The sequence below is a fragment of the Ahaetulla prasina genome, chromosome 15, assembly GCF_028640845.1.
Source record: "Ahaetulla prasina isolate Xishuangbanna chromosome 15, ASM2864084v1, whole genome shotgun sequence".
Taxonomy (NCBI): domain Eukaryota; kingdom Metazoa; phylum Chordata; class Lepidosauria; order Squamata; family Colubridae; genus Ahaetulla; species Ahaetulla prasina.
Genome location: NC_080553.1, coordinates 15,728,971 through 15,748,679, shown reverse-complemented (window position 1 = coordinate 15,748,679; position 19,709 = coordinate 15,728,971). Strand labels below are relative to the sequence as shown.

Genomic DNA, 19,709 nt, shown 5'->3' with positions numbered 1-19,709 from the left:
GAAGTTTGGGCACTCGGTCTCTAAAAGGTTTGCCATCATTGCCCTAGGCTATTTTAGACAAGTCTCTTTAAAAAAACCCTCCAGCGATGGAGCGCCCACAACTTCTGGTGGCAAGCTGTTCCACAGGTTCATTGTTCTCACTGTCAGGAAATTCCTCCTTAGTTCTAAGTTGCTTCTCTCCTTGATGAGTTTCCACCCGTTGCTTCTTGTCCTGCCCTCAGGTGCTTTGGAGAATAGCTTGACTCCCTCTTCTTTGGGGCAGCCCCCTTTGTATTTTTCAGGTTGATGATCTGATCTGCATCCACAGGAGGATAGTATCAAGGTCACGTGAAGCGTTACTACCGCTTTATACTGATTTGGTAAGACCGCATCCAGTTTTGGTCGCCACGATACAAAAATGATGTTGAGACTCTAGAATAGGGGTTGTTGTGGCTCCAGCCCCCCCGCCCCCCCCGGGGCCTGGCCCCCTGCCAGAAAGTAACTCAGAGAGTGAGGGGGAAGGGCCATCAGGGCTCCCCTTTGCAGGGCCAGCCTCTCTGGCTCAGCTCCAGGAGCCAGAGGCAGGCCAGGTGGAGGAGGTGATGTGGCCTCTGTCTCCTGTATCTCCCTCCGCCCAGGCAACGCTTCCAGACCCAGCTGTGGACAATCAGTCCTGGTTAGATCCCAGATTTCGTAGACAGGAGAGGCAGGAACAACAAAAAAGGGGTGGGGCAGGCCTAGAAAGTGCTGTCACATAACCACGCCCCACGGTATAAAAGCAGGAGGGGCTGCTCTACTACTTCGTGACGGACAAAACAAGCTGACTGGAGAAAACGAGCTGAACTGTTTGACTAAGCATTTGGCCTGGATTGCTGTTTGTTCCTGACTTCCTGGTTGCTCCGGTAACGAGCTGCTGTGATGCCGGCATCAGGGAAGATAAAGAAAACCTTGGCAGACGTTGGCTGGTCTGCTGGCAGAGCTGATAGCTGCCGTGGACTAAATTGCTGGCTAATTGAGTCAGTTCACGTGTCTCCCGGACTGAGGTGGGGGGGACAGAACAGGGGTCTTCAATCTTGGCAACTTTAAGACTTGTGGACTTCAACTCCCAGAGTTCCTCCTGCCAGAGGAACTCTGGGAGTTGAAGTCCACAAGTCTTTAAAGTTGCCAAGGTTGGAGCCCCCTGCTCTAAAAAGAGTGCAACGAAGAGGATTGGCAAAGCAACGAAGGGAGAAAGAGAGAGAATTATGTTCTTTGCAGACAGCTGGTCATTTGCATCCTTTTAGTGTTGTTGAGGCCACTTGGAGTTTTGTCTGTGTTCTCGGGGTCAAAGTGGCCATCGATGTCCAAATTGAACAGCCCCCTCTCAACCTGTTGTGGTCCACCAGCAGCCTGTGGAGCTGGCAATGGAGTCAGTGATGAGGCTGAGGAAGAGCGTGGGCCAGGCCTGGAGGCTGGGGAAGGCCCGAATGAGGGCTCTGCGTTGGAGGCTGAGGTGGGGCCAGGGCCATCGGGGAGTGAGGTGCGAACTCCAGAGGCTGACAGTAGTGAGGCAGAGGAACAGGAGGAGCCTGTTCCCAATGCACGTATCAGAAGGCAAGAGCAGCTAAAGCAAAAGACGACTTTGGAGTCAGGCCAAGAGATGATTGGCCCCTCCCATAAGGCTTAAAAGACCAGCAATGGCATTTGGGCTCTTTGCCGGAAAACAACACTGATAGCTTTGTCTTGCTGCATTAGTTTCGTATCGGCGTCTTCTGAACTTTTGCCAAGAAAGGCCTTTGGCAGTTTGCCTAATTGGACCAAGGTTGGTGATAAGACTGAGGAATTGCGTTGGGAAGAATTTGCTTTGATTTAGTTTGGACGACGCTGAGAATGAGTTAATTCTCAGCTGTTCTAATAAAGCTTGTTTGTTTTTAAACTGACTTGAGTTTGCTCCTACCTACTTGGGCCTGGGTCACAACACTACCAACGCCCTGCATCTCTCAAGACACCTCCCCCCCCCCCAGTGACGCTCCTGTAGTCCTTGAGCGCACTTCTCTTTATTTCTGGTGGTTGCGGTTACAGTAACCTGGCGGGGGCAGACGGCCTCTCCCTTTGGCCTGGGCGTAAGGGCTGCTCACTGCCTCCTTGTAGAAAAGATTGAACGGAGCAGGGCCCAAAGGGGTCCTGGGCGGCTGGTTGCCGGAAGTCCATTGGGGGCCCGGATTGAAGGCTGCAGGGCTGTTCGGAGGTCTGTGTCGCGAGGCGCTTCCCGTGGCGCTGCTGCTGTTCGTCGGAGGCCTGGAAACCTGTCCCTGAAAGCCGGACGCTGCGGGGTACCTGCAAAAGGAGCCATCGGAGAATCCAGCGCTTCAGAGAAGCCCGTTCCCCCACTCCCATTTCTAACAGATCTCCCAAATGGATCCCTTTGGGACCAGGCCACTTACCCCACAGGAGGCGGCCCCGCGCTGTCTTGAGGCCCAGGTTTTTCGGCAGACCGCATCCACAGCTGGGTTGGAAGAGCAAACTATGGAAAGAGGAATTCCCTGTTAGGTGTCCGTATCCTAAGAGACGGAACGAAGGCACTTCTGTTGACGCTATCCGAGGAGTGCAGACCAGGGGTGAAATGCTTCCGGTTCGGATCGGATCAGGTGGTTCGGACCGGATCTGGTGATCCGGTAGCAATGGGGATGGGTAGTTCGGAGAACCAGTAGCAAAAATCCCTCCCCTCCCCGCCCATGCCCACCCAATCGCCCAGTCACCACTTGTCTACTTGCTGCTTCTTTCGGGCTTGCAATCAGTTGCATCAGCTAGCAACTCAATCTGCCTGCCTGCAATCCATCTCATCGGTGAGCAACTCAATCTGCCTGCCTGCAATCCATCTCATCAGTGAGCAACTCAAATCTGCCTGCCTGCAATCCATCTCATCGGTGAGCAACTCAATCTGCCTGCCTGCAATCCATCTCATCGGGTGAGCAACTCAATCTGCCTGCCTTCAATTGGGTAAGTAACTGGGGGAGGGGGGAGCTTTAAAAAAATAAGTTAATTGGGTTTTTTTTAAGGAGTTTTATTTTATTCATTTTTAGACAGCAATTTAAAGTTAAGGAAGTTTTAAATTTGGCTGCTTTTATCTAAACGAGGTTGTAGAAAAAATGCTTTTAAAAGTAAAAAAAAAAAGTTGGCCATGCCTACCCAGTCACATTATCACCACTACCACCAAGCCACGCCCACAGAACCGGTAGTAACAAATTTTACATTTCACCGCTGTTCCTGGTTAAAACCAGGAAGTATAGACAGCCGGGCGGGCGGGCGGAGCGTCGTACCGCGATTGCTACCGGTTCTCCGAACCACCAACCAAGATCGCAACCGGATCGTGCGATCCGGTCCGAACCGAGAGCATTTCACCCCTGGGGTCTGGACCATCGTTTGAAATGGGATAGAATTGGGACCAATGGTCTTTTCTCACGGCCCCCCGGTGATGTCCCAAGTGGCTGATAGCCTGGTGCCTTTGGACTGCGCCCCTCCCCTCTGCCCCATCCGGGGTGCCCTGGGAACCCCCTCCTCTACCTTCTGCGTCTCCTGTTGGGGCGGCTCTTTTATTTTGCCTATCGCGTTTCGGAGACGGGAGTTCTCCTCCTCCAGGACGCTGATGCGGATGTTGTTGGCCTGTAGCTGCTTGCCCATGTCTTCCATGACATTCCCGGACACTGCGAAGAATTAAGCCAGGTTGGGGATCCGTGCCGGAATTGGAAGGAATGGAGTTTTTGGAATTGCTGTGCTCGAAACGAGGATAGTTGAAAGATCCCAGGTGGCCCTTTGTTGCTAAAACTGACTTGCTGGCAGTGGTGAAATCCAAATTTTTTTACTACTGGTTCTGTGGGCGTGGCTTGATAGGCGGGGTGTGGCTTGGTGGGCGGGGCTTGGTGGGCATGGCAGGGGAAGGATATTGCAAAATCTCCATTCCCTCTCCACTTTGGGGCCAGCCAGAAGTGGTATTTGCCGGTATTTGCCAGCGCTGTCTGAAGACATCTCCGTGATCATGTAGCCAGCATGACTCAACGCCAAAGGCGCACGGAATGCTGTTCCCTTCCCATCAAAAGTGGTCCCTATTTTTCTACTTGCATTTTTTTTAACCTGCTTTCGAACTGCTAGGTTGGCAGAAGCTGGGACAAGTCACGGGAGCTCACCCCGTTACGCGGCGCTAGGGATTCGAACCGCCAAACTGCCGACCTTTCGATCGACAAGCTCAGCGTCTTAAGCCGCTGAGCCACCGCGTCCCACTTCAACCTGTCTATACGTTGTGAAATCAAAACGTGCTTTGCTCACCCAGATTAACCTCATGTGGGGAGAACATTGGTTGCGAGGGGGGGGTGTTAATTGGCAAGCCCTAATACTCCCCCGTCCCCTTCCGGGGACTTACTTTCAAACTTGGTCTCGACAGGGATGTGAAGATCTGGGAAGAAGACCAAAAGTTTCTCCTTCTCCTTCATCTGGTGGATCAGCTCCCCCAGCTCGGAGATGGTCCTCTGTAGTTCGGAGGCAGATTGCTCCAAGCTCTGCTTCTCCTGCCTCAGTTTCTCGGTGAGCTTCTGGGTGGAGAGAGCGGTGCAGGTGACCTTGCAAGCTTTCTGAATTCTACAGCAGAGCTCCTACGGGGAGACGGAAACTAAGCCTGGCCTCGGAACTGGCGAGCGACGGGAGGAAAGTGCAGCAAAGAGCAATTGCATTTAGGCTTAAGAGACCGCCTCGTAAGGCTTTACGGCACTTTTATACAGAGCCGGCATCTGGGTCTTCGTTTTACCGACTTCGGAAGGAGGGGAGGCCGAGTCAACCTTGAGCCGGTCAGGATCGAACTGCTGGCAGTGAGCAGCGTTAGCTGCTGTGTCTCGCCCAATCTCACCACAGCCGGGGCCTTCTCATCTGCTTCCGAACGCTGAGGAATGTCCTAGTATGCCTCCCGGCCCCAGCCCTGGCTCCATGCCCAGACAGGCTGAAGAGGAGGAAGTATCTCCAGCCCCCAGCTCTGGCTCCATGCCCAGGCAAACGGAGCAACTAGACCCCTCCCCCTCCTCCACAGCATGTGAGCCTGAGGGAGGTCAGTTGCCAACAGCTGCCGACTGGAGTGACCCTCGCGTCAGAAGACTTGATAGGCGGCGGCAACAGAAGGAAGGGAGGGGCAGGCCTGGATAAGTGCTGAGTCATGGAGCCACACCCCATGGCCTATATAAAGGACCTGCTTTCTGGCATTCTCTGAGTCAGGCAAAGTCTAAACATATCTTGCTGAAGTCACTTTCTGGTCTCCTGCCTGCCCTGAGGACTTTGCTAGGACTTTGGCAGAGCTGCAGAGGCACGCCTGATTCGGATTTCCCTGACCCGGCCGTCAGCGGAGGAGTGGGACACGACATTAGCCTGCAATACTGCACATTCACTGCACAGGAAGGAAAGGAAGGAAGGAAGGGGAATAGGAAGAGCAAAGCAGTAGCACTTAGACTTATAGACCGCTTCACAGTGTTTTCCAGCCCCTCTCTAAGCGGTTTACAGAGTCAGCCTCTTGCCCCTAGTAATCTGGGTCCTCATTTTACTGACCTCGGAAGGAGGGAAGGCTGAGTCAACCTTGAGCCGGTCAGGATTGAACTGCTGGCAGCGAGCAGAGTTAGCCTGCCATACTGCCTTCTAACCACTGCACAGGAAGGAAGGAAAGAAGGAAAGAAGGAAGGGGAAAAGCAAGAGGAAAGCAATAGCACTTAGACTTATAGACCGCTTCACGGTCCTTTCCAGTCCTCTCTAAATAGTTTACAACAGAGTCAGCATCTTGCCCCTAGTAATCTGGGTCCTCATTTTACCGATCTCGGAAGGATGGAAGGCTTGAGACAACCTTGAGCCAGTCAGGATCGAACTGCCGGCAGTCGGTAGAATTAGCCTGCAATACTGCCTTCTAATCACTGCGCCACCACAGCTCTTAATAGCAATAAGACTAAGACTTATAGACCGCTTCACAGCGCTTTCTAGCCCTCTCTAAGCAGGGAGCCAGCCTCTTGCCCCCAACCATCTGGGTCCTAATTTTACCGACCTCGGAAGGAGGGAAGGCTGAGTCAATCTTGAGCCGGTCAGGCTCGAACTCCTGGCAGTCGGCAGAATTAAGCCTGCCGCCCAGGTATAATCCCCAAACTTACGACCACAGTTCCTACCCCACTGCCTGTCCCCAGACCTTCTGGGCCTCCAGCCGGCTTTGCATCTCCCACTTTTCTTCCTGGATCTCCTTTAGCCTCTCTCTCATCATCTGTCGGTCGTCTTCACTGTCAGCCATGCTGGTCTTCAGCTGCTCGTACTCTTGATCCAGGCTGTCCAGCTGCTGCATTAGATTCTGTTGCTTGACCTGGAGGGACTGCAGGGGGAAGGATGGAAGGGCGATATGATGGGGGCTGAAATGCCAGTAAAAGTATAATCAATAAAATAAAAATAAATGCCAAATCTTCAATCGGTCAGCTATGGGGTTCCGTGGCTGACCGTGAGCTTCAAGAAATTTTTCACAGCAAGTTTCCTATTTTTCTTGGCATGAAGACAGAAGGTGCTTCTTGTTCCTTCTTCCAATTCCCAGTCTAACTTAGTTATTTTTTTATTTATTTTACTTGTCACAACATTATATCTAAGCATAAGCATGAAATAACTATACGATATATAAGCATATATATAATCACAAGTATGTAATAACTATATGAAATTGGATTCAATTAAAGGGAACTTTTGGACAGGAACGGTAGGCACGTTGGTGCTCTTATGCACGCCCCTTACAGACCTCTTAGGAATGGGGTGAGGTCAATAGTAGACTCTGGTGGCTCAGCAGACTAAGTCTGTCTGTTATTAACACAGCTGCTTGCAATTACTGCAAGTTCAAGTCCCACCAGGCCCAAGGTCGACTCAGCCTTCCATCCTTTATAAGGTCGGTAAAATGAGGACCCAGATTGTTGAGGGCAATAAAAGTTGACTTTGTATATAATATACAAATGGATGAAGACTATTGCTTAACACAGTGTAAGCCGCCCTGAGTCTTCGGAGAAGGGCAGGATATAAATTCAAATAAATAAAAATAAAATTAAAAATAAAATAAAATAGTAGACAGTTTTTGGTTGAAGCTTTTGGGGATTTTGGGAAGAGACCACAGAGTCAGGTAGTGCATTCCAGGCATTAACAACTCTGTTACTGAAGTCATATTTTCTGCATTCGAGATTGGAGCGGTTCACATTAAGCTTAACTCTATTGTGTGCTCGTGTATTGTTGCGATTGAAGCTGAAGTAGCCTTCGACAGGAAGGACGTTGTAACAGATGATTAAGTTAAGCTCAGGTCTTGTCGAAGGCGGCGGAATTCTAAATTTTCCTGAATTTTCCGGAAAATTTTCTTACATTTTCCTGGCGGAAAGGAAAGGGAAGGACACACCACCCCCTTGGTCAGCCTCTCTGCCCCACTCCTAGCCCCTCTCACCTCCTGGTGCAGGAGCATGCTCTCCCCTCTGGCCCTCTCTTTGTTGAGCTCCAGGGTGGTCCAGTTTAGCTGCTCCTCCACCCTCTCCAGCTGGCTGCCCAGGGCCTTCAGCTGCTCTTCCCGCTTGTCTATTTCGCCCTTGTCCACCATCTTGGACTCCATCTCCTCTTGCAGATCCTTTCGGGCCTGTTCTGTGAAAAAAAACAACCGTTCGGGAGCCTGGGGTGGAAACAGCTGAGGGGCTCAGGAGCTGGGTGGCTCCTGAGGCCCGTTCTTGCCTGTGTTTTAGCCTTAGAATAACAAGAGTTGGAAGGGACTGTTGGGACCCAGGCCCCAGTAGGTAGTAGGAAACTCAGTCCGTGAAAAAACAAACAAACTTTATTCGAACAGCTGAGAATTGGCTTCATTCCCAGCGTCGTTCAATTCAAATTAAAACAAAATTCCTCCCAACACAAAGTACTATCGCCAACCTTGGTCCAATTAGGCAAACTGCCAAAGGCCTTTCTTGGCAAACGTTCAGAAGACTCCGATACAAAATAAATGCAAGAAGATGAAGCTACCAAAGTTGTTTTCCGGCAGAGCCCAAACGCCGTTGCTGGTCTTTTTTAAGCCTTATGGGAGGGGCCAATCATCTCTTGGCCTTACTCCCAAGTCATCCTCTTTGCTTGAGCTGCTCTTGCCTTCTGGCAGCTCTTCTCATGCCTGCATTAGGAACAGGCTCCTCCTGTTCCTCTGCCTCACTACTATCAGGCTCTGGAGGCTCCGGAGTCCGCACCTCATTCCCCGATGGCCCTGGCCCCCACCTCAGCCTTATCGCTGTCTGACTCAGTTGCCAGCTACGCAGGCTGCTGGCGGATCACAACAGGGACCTTGTAGGTCATCTAGGCCAGGGGCCTCCAACCTTGGCAACTGCCATGTGGTGAGTTCTGTTGCTAGATGGGTAGAGGGCTAATCCTGTCTTTGTTGGATCTTGGGGGAGGGCATTTGCTTATGAATAGACCTAGCTAGCTAGACAGAGAATGAGGTGGCTGGATGGAGTCACTGAAGCAGTCGGTGGGAGCTTCAATGGACTCCAGAGGATGGTAGAGGACAGGAACGCCTGGAGGAACGTCGTCCAGGGGATCGCGATGGGTCGGACACAACTTTGCAACTAACAATAACAAAGGTAGTCCTGGCTGAACGACTGCCCTATTTAGTGGCCGTTCAAAATTACGACGGTGCTAAAAAAAAAAAAAGAACTTTTCAACTGGAAACACCCGTCTCAGTTCCGTGTGCAGTTTCTTCTTACCCAGTTCCTGGATTGTGCTTTCCTGCACCTGCAGCTTTTCTTTCAAGGTGGAAAGACTCGTCTCCAGAGAAACAGCTCCTGAAAGAAGCCACACGAAAGACCAGCTAAGAGGAGAAGCTGTTTCGAAAAGAGAGGAACGGGTTCTGAATTGGGGCCCGAAGAACGGAGAAACGCCATGCCGCCATTTTAATTTATTCACTTATTAAATTCACAGGAGAGGTTGTAGAAAAAATGCTTTTAAAGGTTAAAAAAAAAAATAAGTTGGCACGCACAGCGCACACCAAATGCACACTGCGCGTGGAAAAAGGAGGCTTAAGAAGGTAAGTAGAACAGCTGTGCCGCGCGTTTTAGGAAATCCTGCTTTCTAGCAAATATAAATCGCACGGCACAGCTGTTCGCCGGAAATACCCTTACAGATGAACCACCGGTTCGCCCGAACCAGTAGCTTTTGTTGCTATCAGTTCGGCCGAACCGGTGTGAACCGGTAGCATTTCACCCCCTGCTTCCAAAAACTTCCCGACCTGCGTGCCTAAGGTGGCACCGGTGGCAAAAGCGGGGCTTAAAATTAAGAGACTAGAGAGATATTCACGGTTTCCGAGGTCCTCCTTAGCCTTCTGCAGCTTGGCCATCAATTGCTGGCTTTCCTTCTCCTTTTTTTGTAAGAGCTTCTCGGCCTCTTCCCTCTGTTGCCTCTTGGCTTCTTTCTCCTTCTGCAGACAACCGTCCAGGTTCTCCAGCTGCTGCTTCAGCTGGTTCTTCTGCTTCTCAAACTCTTCCAGTTCCCCCTTCAAAGGGTTGATGAGGCCCATCAGCATCTGGATATGTTTGTTGATGCGGGAAAGGTCCTTGCTCTGTTCGGTGGCCCAGTAGCTGACATCCATGACTGTGAGCAGCTTCCCTCCGAGCCTTTCCTCCACCATCTTGAGGAACTTGCCCAGGGAAGACGAGATGTTCAGGGTGCCGCAGAGGTCCATGATGGCCTTGCCCACTTCCTGCAGGCTGGCCTGGGTGCTTTCGCACGCATCGCAGGGCACCAGAGCGCTCTCAATTGTCTGGGAGTGGACACTCCGGCCGGGCAGATTAACCGAAGGATCCGAGCGGGAACTGAGGGCATTGTCCAGCAGCCTGCTGCCGGCGGAAGACGTTAACGGAGACGGAAACATGGGCAAAGTCACATCCGACTCAGGAGACCCGCTTTTCAAACGTTCGTTCTCAGCTTTCGTGGCCCGGGAGGGATTTTTTAGATTAGAAGCATCTTTGGTATATTTTTTCTAGGCACAAAAGGAAGAAGAAGAAGAAGAAAAAAAGGCAGCCACTGGCATCTTAGTATGAATTATTATTTCACGCGGATCGCATTAATCAGGGGTGAAATCCAGCAGGTTCTGTCGGGTTCTGGAGAACCGGTAGCGGAAATTTTGAGTAGTTCGGAGGACCGGCAAATACCACCCCTGGCTGGTCCCAGAGTGGAGTGGGAATAGATGTTGCAATATCCTTCCCCCAGGAGTGGGCTGGGAATGGGGATTTTGCAATATCCTTCCCCAGGAGTGGGCTGGGAATGGAGATTTTGCAGTATCCTTCCCCTGGAGTGGGGTTGGAATGGAGATTTTGCAATATCCTTCCCCAGGAGTGGGCTGGGAATGGGGATTTTGCAATATCCTTCCCCAGGAGTGGGCTGGGAATGGGGATTTTGCAATATCCTTCCCCAGGAGTGGGCTGGGAATGGGGATTTTGCAATATCCTTCCCCAGGAGTGGGCTGGGAATGGGGATTTTGCAATATCCTTCCCCTGGAGTGGGATGGGAATGGGGATTTTGCAATATCCTTCCCCAGGAGTGGGCTGGGAATGGAGATTTTGCAGTATCCTTCCCCTGGAGTGGGGTTGGAATGGAGATTTTGCAATATCCTTCCCCCAGGAGTGGGCTGGGAATGGGGATTTTGCAATATCCTTCCCCAGGAGTGGGCTGGGAATGGGGATTTTGCAATATCCTTCCCCAGGAGTGGGCTGGGAATGGGGATTTTGCAATATCCTTCCCCAGGAGTGGGCTGGGAATGGGGATTTTGCAATATCCTTCCCCAGGAGTGGGCTGGGAATGGGGATTTTGCAATATCCTTCCCCAGGAGTGGGCTGGGAATGGAGATTTTGCAGTATCCTTCCCCTGGAGTGGGGTTGGAATGGAGATTTTGCAGTATCCTTCCCCTGGAGTGGGGTTGGAATGGAGATTTTGCAGTATCCTTCCCCTGGAGTGGGGTTGGAATGGAGATTTTGCAGTATCCTTCCCCTGGAGTGGGGTTGGAATGGAGATTTTGCAGTATCCTTCGCCTGGAGTGGGCTGGGAATGGAGATTTTGCAGTATCCTTCCCCTGGAGTGGGGTTGGCATGGAGACTTTGCAGTATCTTTCCCCTGGAGTGGGGAGGGAATGGAGATTTTGCAATATCCTTCCCCCAGGAGTGAGGAGGGAAAGGGGATTTGCGGTACCCTTCCCCTGCCATACCCACCAAGCCACGCCCACAGAACCGGTAGGGAAAAATTTTGAATTTTCACCCCTGGTATGAAGAATATGGAATGGAATGGAATGGAATGGAATAGAATAGAATAGAATAGAATAGAATAGAATAGAATAGAATAGAATAGAATAGAATAGAATAGAATAGAATAGAATAGAATAGAAAACAAGGAATGGAATGGAATGGAATGGAATGGAATGGAATGGAATGGAATGGAATAGAATAGAATAGAATAGAATAGAATAGAATAGAATAGAATAGAATAGAATAGAATAGAATAGAATAGAATTTTTTATTGGCCAAGTGTGATTGGACACACAAGGAATTTCTCTTTGGTGCCTACGCTCTCAGCATACATAAAAAGAAAAGATACCTTCATCAAGGTACAACACTTAAGAATAGTCATAGGGTACAAATGTAACACTTAATGATACAACACTTAATATACCTCTGGCTGCGCTGGGACAGACGGACATTTGCCTACCTCGGCCACCAGCTGTTGATAAAGGGCACCCATCTTCAGCATGCTGTTCCAGTACTTCCTTACAGTCAGCCCTATAGACATGGAGGGTCCTAACGCCCGGGAAGTGGGCACCGCATCTTCGCTGATGAGGCTCTCGGTGTATCCCGTGAAACTCTGGAGCAGCAACAGAAGCCTTTGGGAGCCAAAAGGAAATCTTGCTTTCATTTCATGGCAACTCCATGCCCCACTGCTCCTTCCAACACATTGCAGGACAAACAATATTTAAAAAAAAAAAATCACGGAGAATTAAATGTAATTGGCAATACAGGGGGACTAACAGCTCAATGGATCACACCTGTAGTGCAGGTGGTTCTCGACGTACGACCACAATCATCATCATCCTTTTAATGACCCCATAATCCCTTGCGGGGTGGAGCCTTGGCCAACTAAATGGAGCAGAGCGTTTGCTGGCCGGATGCCCTTCCTGTCGCCAATGCGGAGTTTTACCCGGCAGATAAATTCCCATCGTGCCGAGAGAGAGAGCAATATTTGCCTCTACCTAGGATTGAACTCACAGCCTCCCGATTGTTATGATGTTGGACCACAACGGAGCCACAAAATTTCCGTTGCTGGGTGAGACGCTGGTTCAGGGAGCTTTGCCCTGCTTTTCAACCTTTCTTGCCGCTGTTGGTAAGTGAATCGGCCATAAGCCGGAGACATGGTTGCTAAGGGAATCTAGCTTCCCCGTCGATTTTGCTTTGTCAGGTCGCAAAACGGGACCCCAGGAGACTGCAACCGTCATAACTATGAATCACAGGATCATAGAGCTGTTGGAAACGGTTGCAACTCCGAAATACGGTCCTAAGTCATTTTTTTCAGTGCCATCGTAAACTTCGAACAGTCACTAAATAAACTGTTGTTAAGTCCAGGACTATCTGAATTCACAACCAATGGATCAATTTATTTTATTTGTTCAATTGGCTATTGCCTGACTCCAGATTCGGTGGCTCGTGATAGGCCAGGCAATGTTAAAAAAGAAAACAGTAGGAAACAACGAACCAGACCACCAGCTATCAGCCTCAAAGGAAACTTGACCCAGAAGCAAGTCGCACTGGGGCTTAGCCCCAAAGAAGAATAGCCAAAGCAGAGGTAGTATTCAGCCGGTTCGTACCGGTTCGTGCGAACCGTTGGCGGAAATATAGCCAAGGTTGCCGAACCGGTAGAGATGGCCGGCTGGCCACGCCCCCGAAACCAGTCCCCTGGTCGCCGCTCGCTCACCCCGCCTGCCATGTTCGGCGCCGCCATGTTCTTCGTGCATGCACATCCCATTGCCATGCAAGTCCAATGGGATGTGCATGCACAAAGAACATGGCGGTGACGGGAGTAGGTTTTTCCGTGACCACCGGTACTTTGCCGCAGCTGCAAAGCGGCTCTCAAAGAGGCAGTAGCTGGGAGGCTTCTTTGCCAGCCGCTTTCCAGCTGGCTGGGGACCGCCGAAAACTCCAGTCAGCTTGCCTTCCGGACTCTGGATCAGCCGCCGCAGAAAGTAAGCAGCCCGAACAAAGAGGCAGTGGTAGGGGAGGAAGCAGGGCTAGGGCCAGGGCCGGGGCCGCTAAAGGAGGGAAAACGGGGGCGACTGGCGAAGGGAGAGCAGGGGTAGATAGGTGGAAATTCCCAAAAATTTCCTACCTTTTCCTGTGGGCGTGGCTAGGTGTATGGGGGTCATGTGACTGAGTGGGCGTGGCCATGAGTGAGCCATGCTCACTCAGTCACATGCCCCCCCCCAGCCCACCGAACCGGTAGCGGAATTTTTTGAAACCCGCCGCTGAGCCCAAGTTACTTCGGCTTTAATTGCAATAATAAAAGAGCAACCAATAGATTTTAAACTTAAATGTTAACCGCTTTAATCTAGATTGCAGAAAATATGATTTCTGTAACAGAATCATCAGTGCTTGGAACACTTTACCTGACTCTGTGGTCTCTTTATTATTATTATTATTATTATTATTATTATTTATTAAATTTTTATACCGCCCTTCTCCCGAAGGACTCAGGGCGGTTTACAGCCATAATAAAAAACAACAGCAATATACACATAAAACCATAATTTAAAAAACTTATTATACAAATGGCCGAATTAAAACATTTAGAATAAAACCCCAAATTTTAAAATGTTAAAACATTAAAACTAATTAAAATCCTATTAAAATCCTATGCCAGTCCTGCGCGAACAAACAAATAGGTCTTCAGCTCTCGGCGGAAAGTCCGAAGGTCCGGCAGTTGCCGAAGTCCAGGGGGAAGTTCGTTCCGAAGTTCTTCCCATAATCCCAAAAGCTTTATCCAAAAACTTTCTACTATTGACCTCACCCCATTCCTAAGAGGACCATAAGGGGCGTGCATAAGCGCACAAACGTGCCTACCGTTCCTGTCCTATTGTTTTTCTTTTTCTTCTTCTTCTATACATATAAGCTTAAACCACCTAATATTTACTCATATATGTGTTTATATATTATATAATCTTTTTGTATGATACCTACATATATTGTTATGACAAAATAAATAAATAAAACCTTTGGATGCCACTTCACCTGTCGATCACTATTTCCAGAAGAACCACGTGAGAATGCTGCGTGAATTCGGGGTCATTCTCCACGAAGTCGTATTGTCCCATCAAAGCCACCAAATCCAAGTCACAGGACACTTTATCCGGGAATTTCCAGGAAGGGAAACGCACCGCTCCAGCGTGGGAGAAAACACTGACGACCGTCCCCTGGAGATCCGTGATATCCTTCCGCAAGCTCTCCATGCAGTTTCGGTTAACCAACAAACTCACCATGATGTCCCCCCGCCCTCCTCCCCAGATGTCATTCGAACCATAAGAGAAAGCCTCTCTGGAGTCTTCAGACAGGTGTTCCTGGAGGGAAGCCGTTCAGGTAAGACGCTGGCATGAAAATGGCTTACCTGAAAGCAGAGGGGACAGCCACTGAAAGGGGAAGCCGAGGGAAAGAATAAAGTCCCTGTACGCGTTTAATACATATGCCCATTGCAATAGGCAGCTTTATCCGGGACAGCTCACACCCTGCAGGCACTTAACCCCAACAAACCCACACCTGCCTGTCCCACCTGCCTTTGGGAAGGACTCGATAGATGGGCAAAAATGCCGCAATTTAGTTTGGGCGGCTGGGCAACCCACCTTGTTGTACCTCGATGAAGGTATCTTTTCTTTTATGTACACTGAGAGTTTATGCACCAAGACAAATTCCTTGTGTGTCCAATCACACTTGGCCCATAAAAATTCTATTCTATTCCTATTCCTATACCTATTCCTGTTCCTATTCCTCTATTCTATTCTATTCTATTCTATTCCTATTCCTATTCCTATTCCTCTATTCTATTTTTTTTTTTAAATTGAATTTATATCCCGCCCTTCTCCGAAGACTCAGGGCGGCTTACACTGTGTTAACCAATAGTCTTCATCCATTTGTATATTATATACAAAGTCAACTTATTGCCCCCAACAATCTGGGTCCTCATTTTACCTACCTTATAAAGGATGGAAGGCTGAGTCAACCTTGGGCCTGGTGGGACTTGAACCTGCAGTAATTGCAAGCAGCTGCTGTTAATAATAGACAGACTTAGCCACCAGAGGCCCTGAGGAATATTCTATTCCTATTCCTATTCCTATTCCTATTCCTATTCTTATTCCTATTCCTATATTCTATTCCTATTCCTATTCCTCTATTCTATTCTATTCTATTCTATTCTATTCTATTCTATTCTATTCTATTCCTATCCCTATATTCTATTCCTATTCCTCTATTCTATTCTATTTCTATTCCTATTCCTCTATTCTATTCTATTCTATTCTATTCTATTCTATTCTATTCTATTCTATTTCTATTCTACAATAATTTTTATTATAAACTTTACTATAAACAAAGTTTATTATATTAGCTTCTGCAGCTCAGTAATAACTCAGTATTGCCAAGCTTGGAAGGGCGGTGGTGGTGGTGGGGGCAGCATATATATAATTATTTATATATATTTTTAAATTGTGCTGGTTTTAGAAGGGTGGCGGGTGCATTAGCTATCCTAACTGGGATTCCTTTCCGTTTTGATCTGCCCTTTATCGTTTTACAGGTAAACTCAAGGCGGAGAGCATACATAACACCCCTTCCTCCTCCTCCTCCTTCTCCTCCTCCTGTTTCCCCACAACAACCCTGCGAGGTGGGCTAGAGCTGAGAGAGAGAATGAGATCTGAAGCCACCCAGCTGGTTTTCATGCCTCAGGCAGGTCTAGAACCCGCACTCTAGCCTGGTGCCTTAACCACTAGGCCAAACTGTCGCCCCTTAACGTTGCCTATTGAGCTAGGAAGCAAAAGGCACTCTGCCCATGCCCAGAGGCACTCTCCCCAATGCTGCAGAATACCCCCCCAAACCCCCCCCCCGCCAGAGCAGCCGAGGCTTATGGGTTCCTTGCCTCTTAGAGACCCCTCCCAATTTGGGGAGGGGGCCACGGGCGGTGGAGGGGGGAAAGAAAGACCCACTTGCCGAATAAGCAGCCTCAGCCGCCGGCTCTCGCCAGGCGCCGCGCAGGCTTCCGCTGCCATGGCAACCGCGGGAGGCCTCCCCGGCGCACGCGCGGGCCCGGGGCCCCGCCCCTTTGGAACGCTGGCTCCCAGGCCCGCCCCGCCCCGCCCGTCTGCAGGAGAAGGGGGGGAATCCCGAGTGACGTAGAAGCGCTGGAAGGTTACGCAAGGGAAGGGGAGCTGTGGGGGGGGACAACCCAGGATTTTTTTATTTTATTTTTTATTTTGTCACAACAGTATACGCGAACATTGACATAAAAACAACAATATATCATACAAACATATAAACATGTATATAGGCCAAAACATATATAAAATATAAAATATAGGCTAAAATATGTATATATATATATATATATATATATATAGGTCTTTGGTTATTCGGGTTTTCTCCCGCGTAAAATTGGAATTGTCTTGGCGACGTTTCGACGAAGTCTCATTCGTCATCTTCAGGCTTCAGCTTCGTGCTTCTGGGAGCAATGTGTGATTGCAGTTGTTTCTTCCTTACCCCCCCAGCAGTTAAAAAGGAAGAAACAACTGCAATCACACATTGCTCCCAGAAGCACGAAGCTGAAGCCTGAAGATGACGAATGAGACTTCGTCGAAACGTCGCCAAGACACTTCCAATTTTACGCGGGAGAAAACCCGAATAACCAAAGACCTACATATATATATATATATATATATAAGCAAAGTATTAATTTGATATAATGAAAGGGAACAATAGGACAGGAACGGTAGGCACTTTTGTGCTCTTATGCCCGCCCCTTACGGACCTCTTAGGAATGGGGTGAAATCAACAGTAGACAGTTTTTGGTTAAAAGATTTTGGGAGTTTGAGAAGAGACCACAGAGTCAGGTAGTGAGTTCCAAGCGTTAACAACTCTGTTACAGAAGTCACATTTTCTGCAATCAAGATTGAAGCGGTTTAACATTTAAGTTTGAATCTATTGTTTGCTCTTGTATTATTGCGATTGAAGCTGAAGTAGTCTTTAACAGGAAGGACATTGCAATAGATGATTTTGTGTGTTAAACACAGGTCTTGACGGATTCCCCCCCACTAGCCTGGGAAGCTGATGGCATCCCGTATCCCAGGAAGGGGCCAGGAGGAGTCACCTCCAGTCGGGGAGAGTTTCCTGGAGGCCGAGATAGAAGCCCACCCACCCCAGCAGCCCCTTCGAGGCTTCCCCAACTCTGGTGGTGGCCGCCCTGTGGTCTCCGAGGTTAGGCAGGGACCTCCTGGATGGGAGATGATGGGGGGAAAAACATCCCAGAGGAAAAAAAAGAGGCTGCAATCTTTTCCTTCGGTCACCGCGGGCGGCTTCCCTTGGGACCCAGATCGGGGTTGGGGCTGAACCCCAAAGGAGGTCTCAAGAAGAGATTGGACTGCCATTTGTCGGAAATGGTGTGGGTAGGGTTTCCTGCTTGGACGGGGTGGGTGGGTGAGTGGACTGGATGATCTACAAGGCCCCTTCCAAATCTGTTTATCTGTATCTGTAGTCTAGCAGTGCTAGTAAGGAGTGTGGTTAGAAGAGAAGAGAAGAGAAGAGAAGAGAAGAGAAGAGAAGAGAAGAGAAGAGAAGAGAAGGATGGAGAATAGAATAGAATAGAATAGAATAGAATAGAATAGTGGAGACGAGAAGGATGGAGAATAGAATAGAATAGAATAATGGAGAAGGATGGAGAATAGAATAGAATAGAATAGAATAGAATAGAATAGAATAGAATAGAATAGAATAGAATAGAATAGAATAGAAAAAAGGAATAGAGTACAATAGAATAGAATAGAATAATGGAGAAGAGAAGGATGGAGAATAGAATAGAATAGAATAGAATAGAATAGAATAGAATAGAATAGAATAGTGGAGACCAGAAGGATGGAGAATAGAATAGAATAATGGAGAAGGATGGAGAATAGAATAGAATAGAATAGAATAGAATAGAATAGAATAGAATAGAATAGAATAGAATAATGGAGAAGAGAAGGATGGAGAATAGAATAGAATAGAATAGAATAGAATAGATAGAATAATAGAGAAGGATGGAGAATAGAATAGAATAGAATAGAAAAAAGGAATAGAGTACAATAGAATAGAATAATGGAGAAGAGAAGGATGGAGAATAGAATAGAATAGAATAGAATAGAATAGAATAGAATAGAATTCTTTACTGGCCAAGTGTGATTGGACACACAAGGAATTTGTCTTCGGTGCAGACGCTCTCAGTGTACATAAAAAGAAAGATCATCAAGAATTCCAAGGTACAACACTTAATGATAGTCATAGGGTACAATTAACCAATCAGGAAACAATCAATATCAATATAAATCGTAAGGATACAGGAGAGCAAACTGCACTCCCTACTACCACTGACAATGTTACGTTGTAGGGTCATAAAACGTCTGCAAGAAAACAAGCCAGCTCAGAAGGCACCAAGGATCCCAAACTCCCCCTCCTCCACTCTGTCCGACTCCCTTCTAGCACTGATGATGTTCCTTAATTTGGATCATGAAACATCTGCAAGAAAACACGCCGGCTCAGACAGCACCAAGGGCCTGCACTGTCAACCCTGAGCTACAAATATTCCCCTTTATAACGGTCTGGTTCGGTTCTGCAACCCAACAAGAAAAACACAGACTTCAGAGGATAATTAGAACTGCAGAAAAAATAATTGCTACCAACCTGCCTTCCATTGAGGACCTGTATACTGCACGAATCAAGAAGAGGGCCGTGAAAATATTTGCAGATCCCTCGCATCCTGGACATAAACTGTTTCAACTCCTACCCTCAAAACGACGCTATAGAGCACTGCACACCAGAACAACTAGACCCAAAAACAGTTTTTTCCCGAAGGCCATCACTCTGCTAAACAAATAATTCCCTCAACACTGTCAGACTATTTACTGAATCTGCACTACTATTAATCTTCTCATCGTTCCCATCACCAATCTCTTTCCACTTATGACTGTATGACTGTAACTTTGTTGCTGGCAATCCTTATGATTTATATTGATATATTGACCATCAATTGTGTTGTAAATGTTGTACCTTGATGAACGTATCTTTTCTTTTATGTACACTGAGAGCATATGCACCAAGGCAAATTCCTTGTGTGTCCAATCACACTTGGCCAATAAAAATTCTATTCTATTCTATTCTATTCTATTCTATTCTATTCTATTCTATTCTATTCTATTCTATTCTATTCTTTATTAGGAATCTTAGCAAGGGATGACTCCTGGCTCTGCATTGCCTTGGCTAAAAGCGAGGAGAGGGTTGGTTGAAGAAGGCTGCTGCACCCAGAGAAATACATGCAAAAAATGACATGCAAACTTTAAAATACAAACTAAGGACAGTTTATTAATAATAAGCCACACAGAAGTTGGCAAAAAAAAAAAAAGAGAGCGCCGCTCTATCCGTAGCACCTCTATG

The 19,709-nt window shown here is 48.1% G+C and overlaps 1 protein-coding gene across 3 annotated transcripts; it reads right to left on the bottom strand.

Annotated features, from left to right (window-relative positions):
* Positions 1 to 1,154: 1,154 nt before the first annotated feature.
* Positions 1,155 to 15,395, bottom strand: CCDC157 (coiled-coil domain containing 157). 3 transcript variants are annotated; one of them, XM_058158632.1, is made up of 11 exons: positions 14,885 to 15,395; positions 14,280 to 14,652; positions 11,713 to 11,884; positions 9,313 to 9,994; positions 8,724 to 8,801; positions 7,436 to 7,626; positions 6,164 to 6,340; positions 4,376 to 4,604; positions 3,523 to 3,662; positions 2,403 to 2,482; positions 1,155 to 2,295 (listed from the first exon to the last, which is right to left on the bottom strand). In XM_058158632.1, the coding sequence occupies exons 2-11, from the start codon at positions 14,525 to 14,527 to the stop codon at positions 2,016 to 2,018; spliced, it is 2,277 nt and encodes a 758-aa protein (XP_058014615.1). In that variant the 5' UTR covers positions 14,528 to 14,652; positions 14,885 to 15,395; the 3' UTR covers positions 1,155 to 2,015. The 3 variants fall into 3 exon arrangements, with proteins under 3 accessions (XP_058014615.1, XP_058014617.1, XP_058014616.1); XM_058158634.1 differs by having other exon boundaries at positions 4,376 to 4,541; positions 14,280 to 15,395; XM_058158633.1 differs by having other exon boundaries at positions 4,376 to 4,544; positions 14,280 to 15,394.
* Between the last annotated feature and the right edge of the window lie 4,314 nt (positions 15,396 to 19,709).

Coding starts and splice junctions, on each gene's coding strand:
- CCDC157 (XM_058158632.1), bottom strand. CDS start 14,527: ATGGTGAGTTTGTTGGTTAACCGAAACTGCATGGAGAGCTTGCGGAAG. Junction 9,995..11,712: donor ATCAACAGCTGGTGGCCGAG/GTAGGCAAATGT, acceptor TTTTGTGCCTAG/AAAAAATATACCAAAGATGC. Junction 8,802..9,312: donor TAAGGAGGACCTCGGAAACC/GTGAATATCTCT, acceptor GGCTTCTTTCAG/GAGCTGTTTCTCTGGAGACG.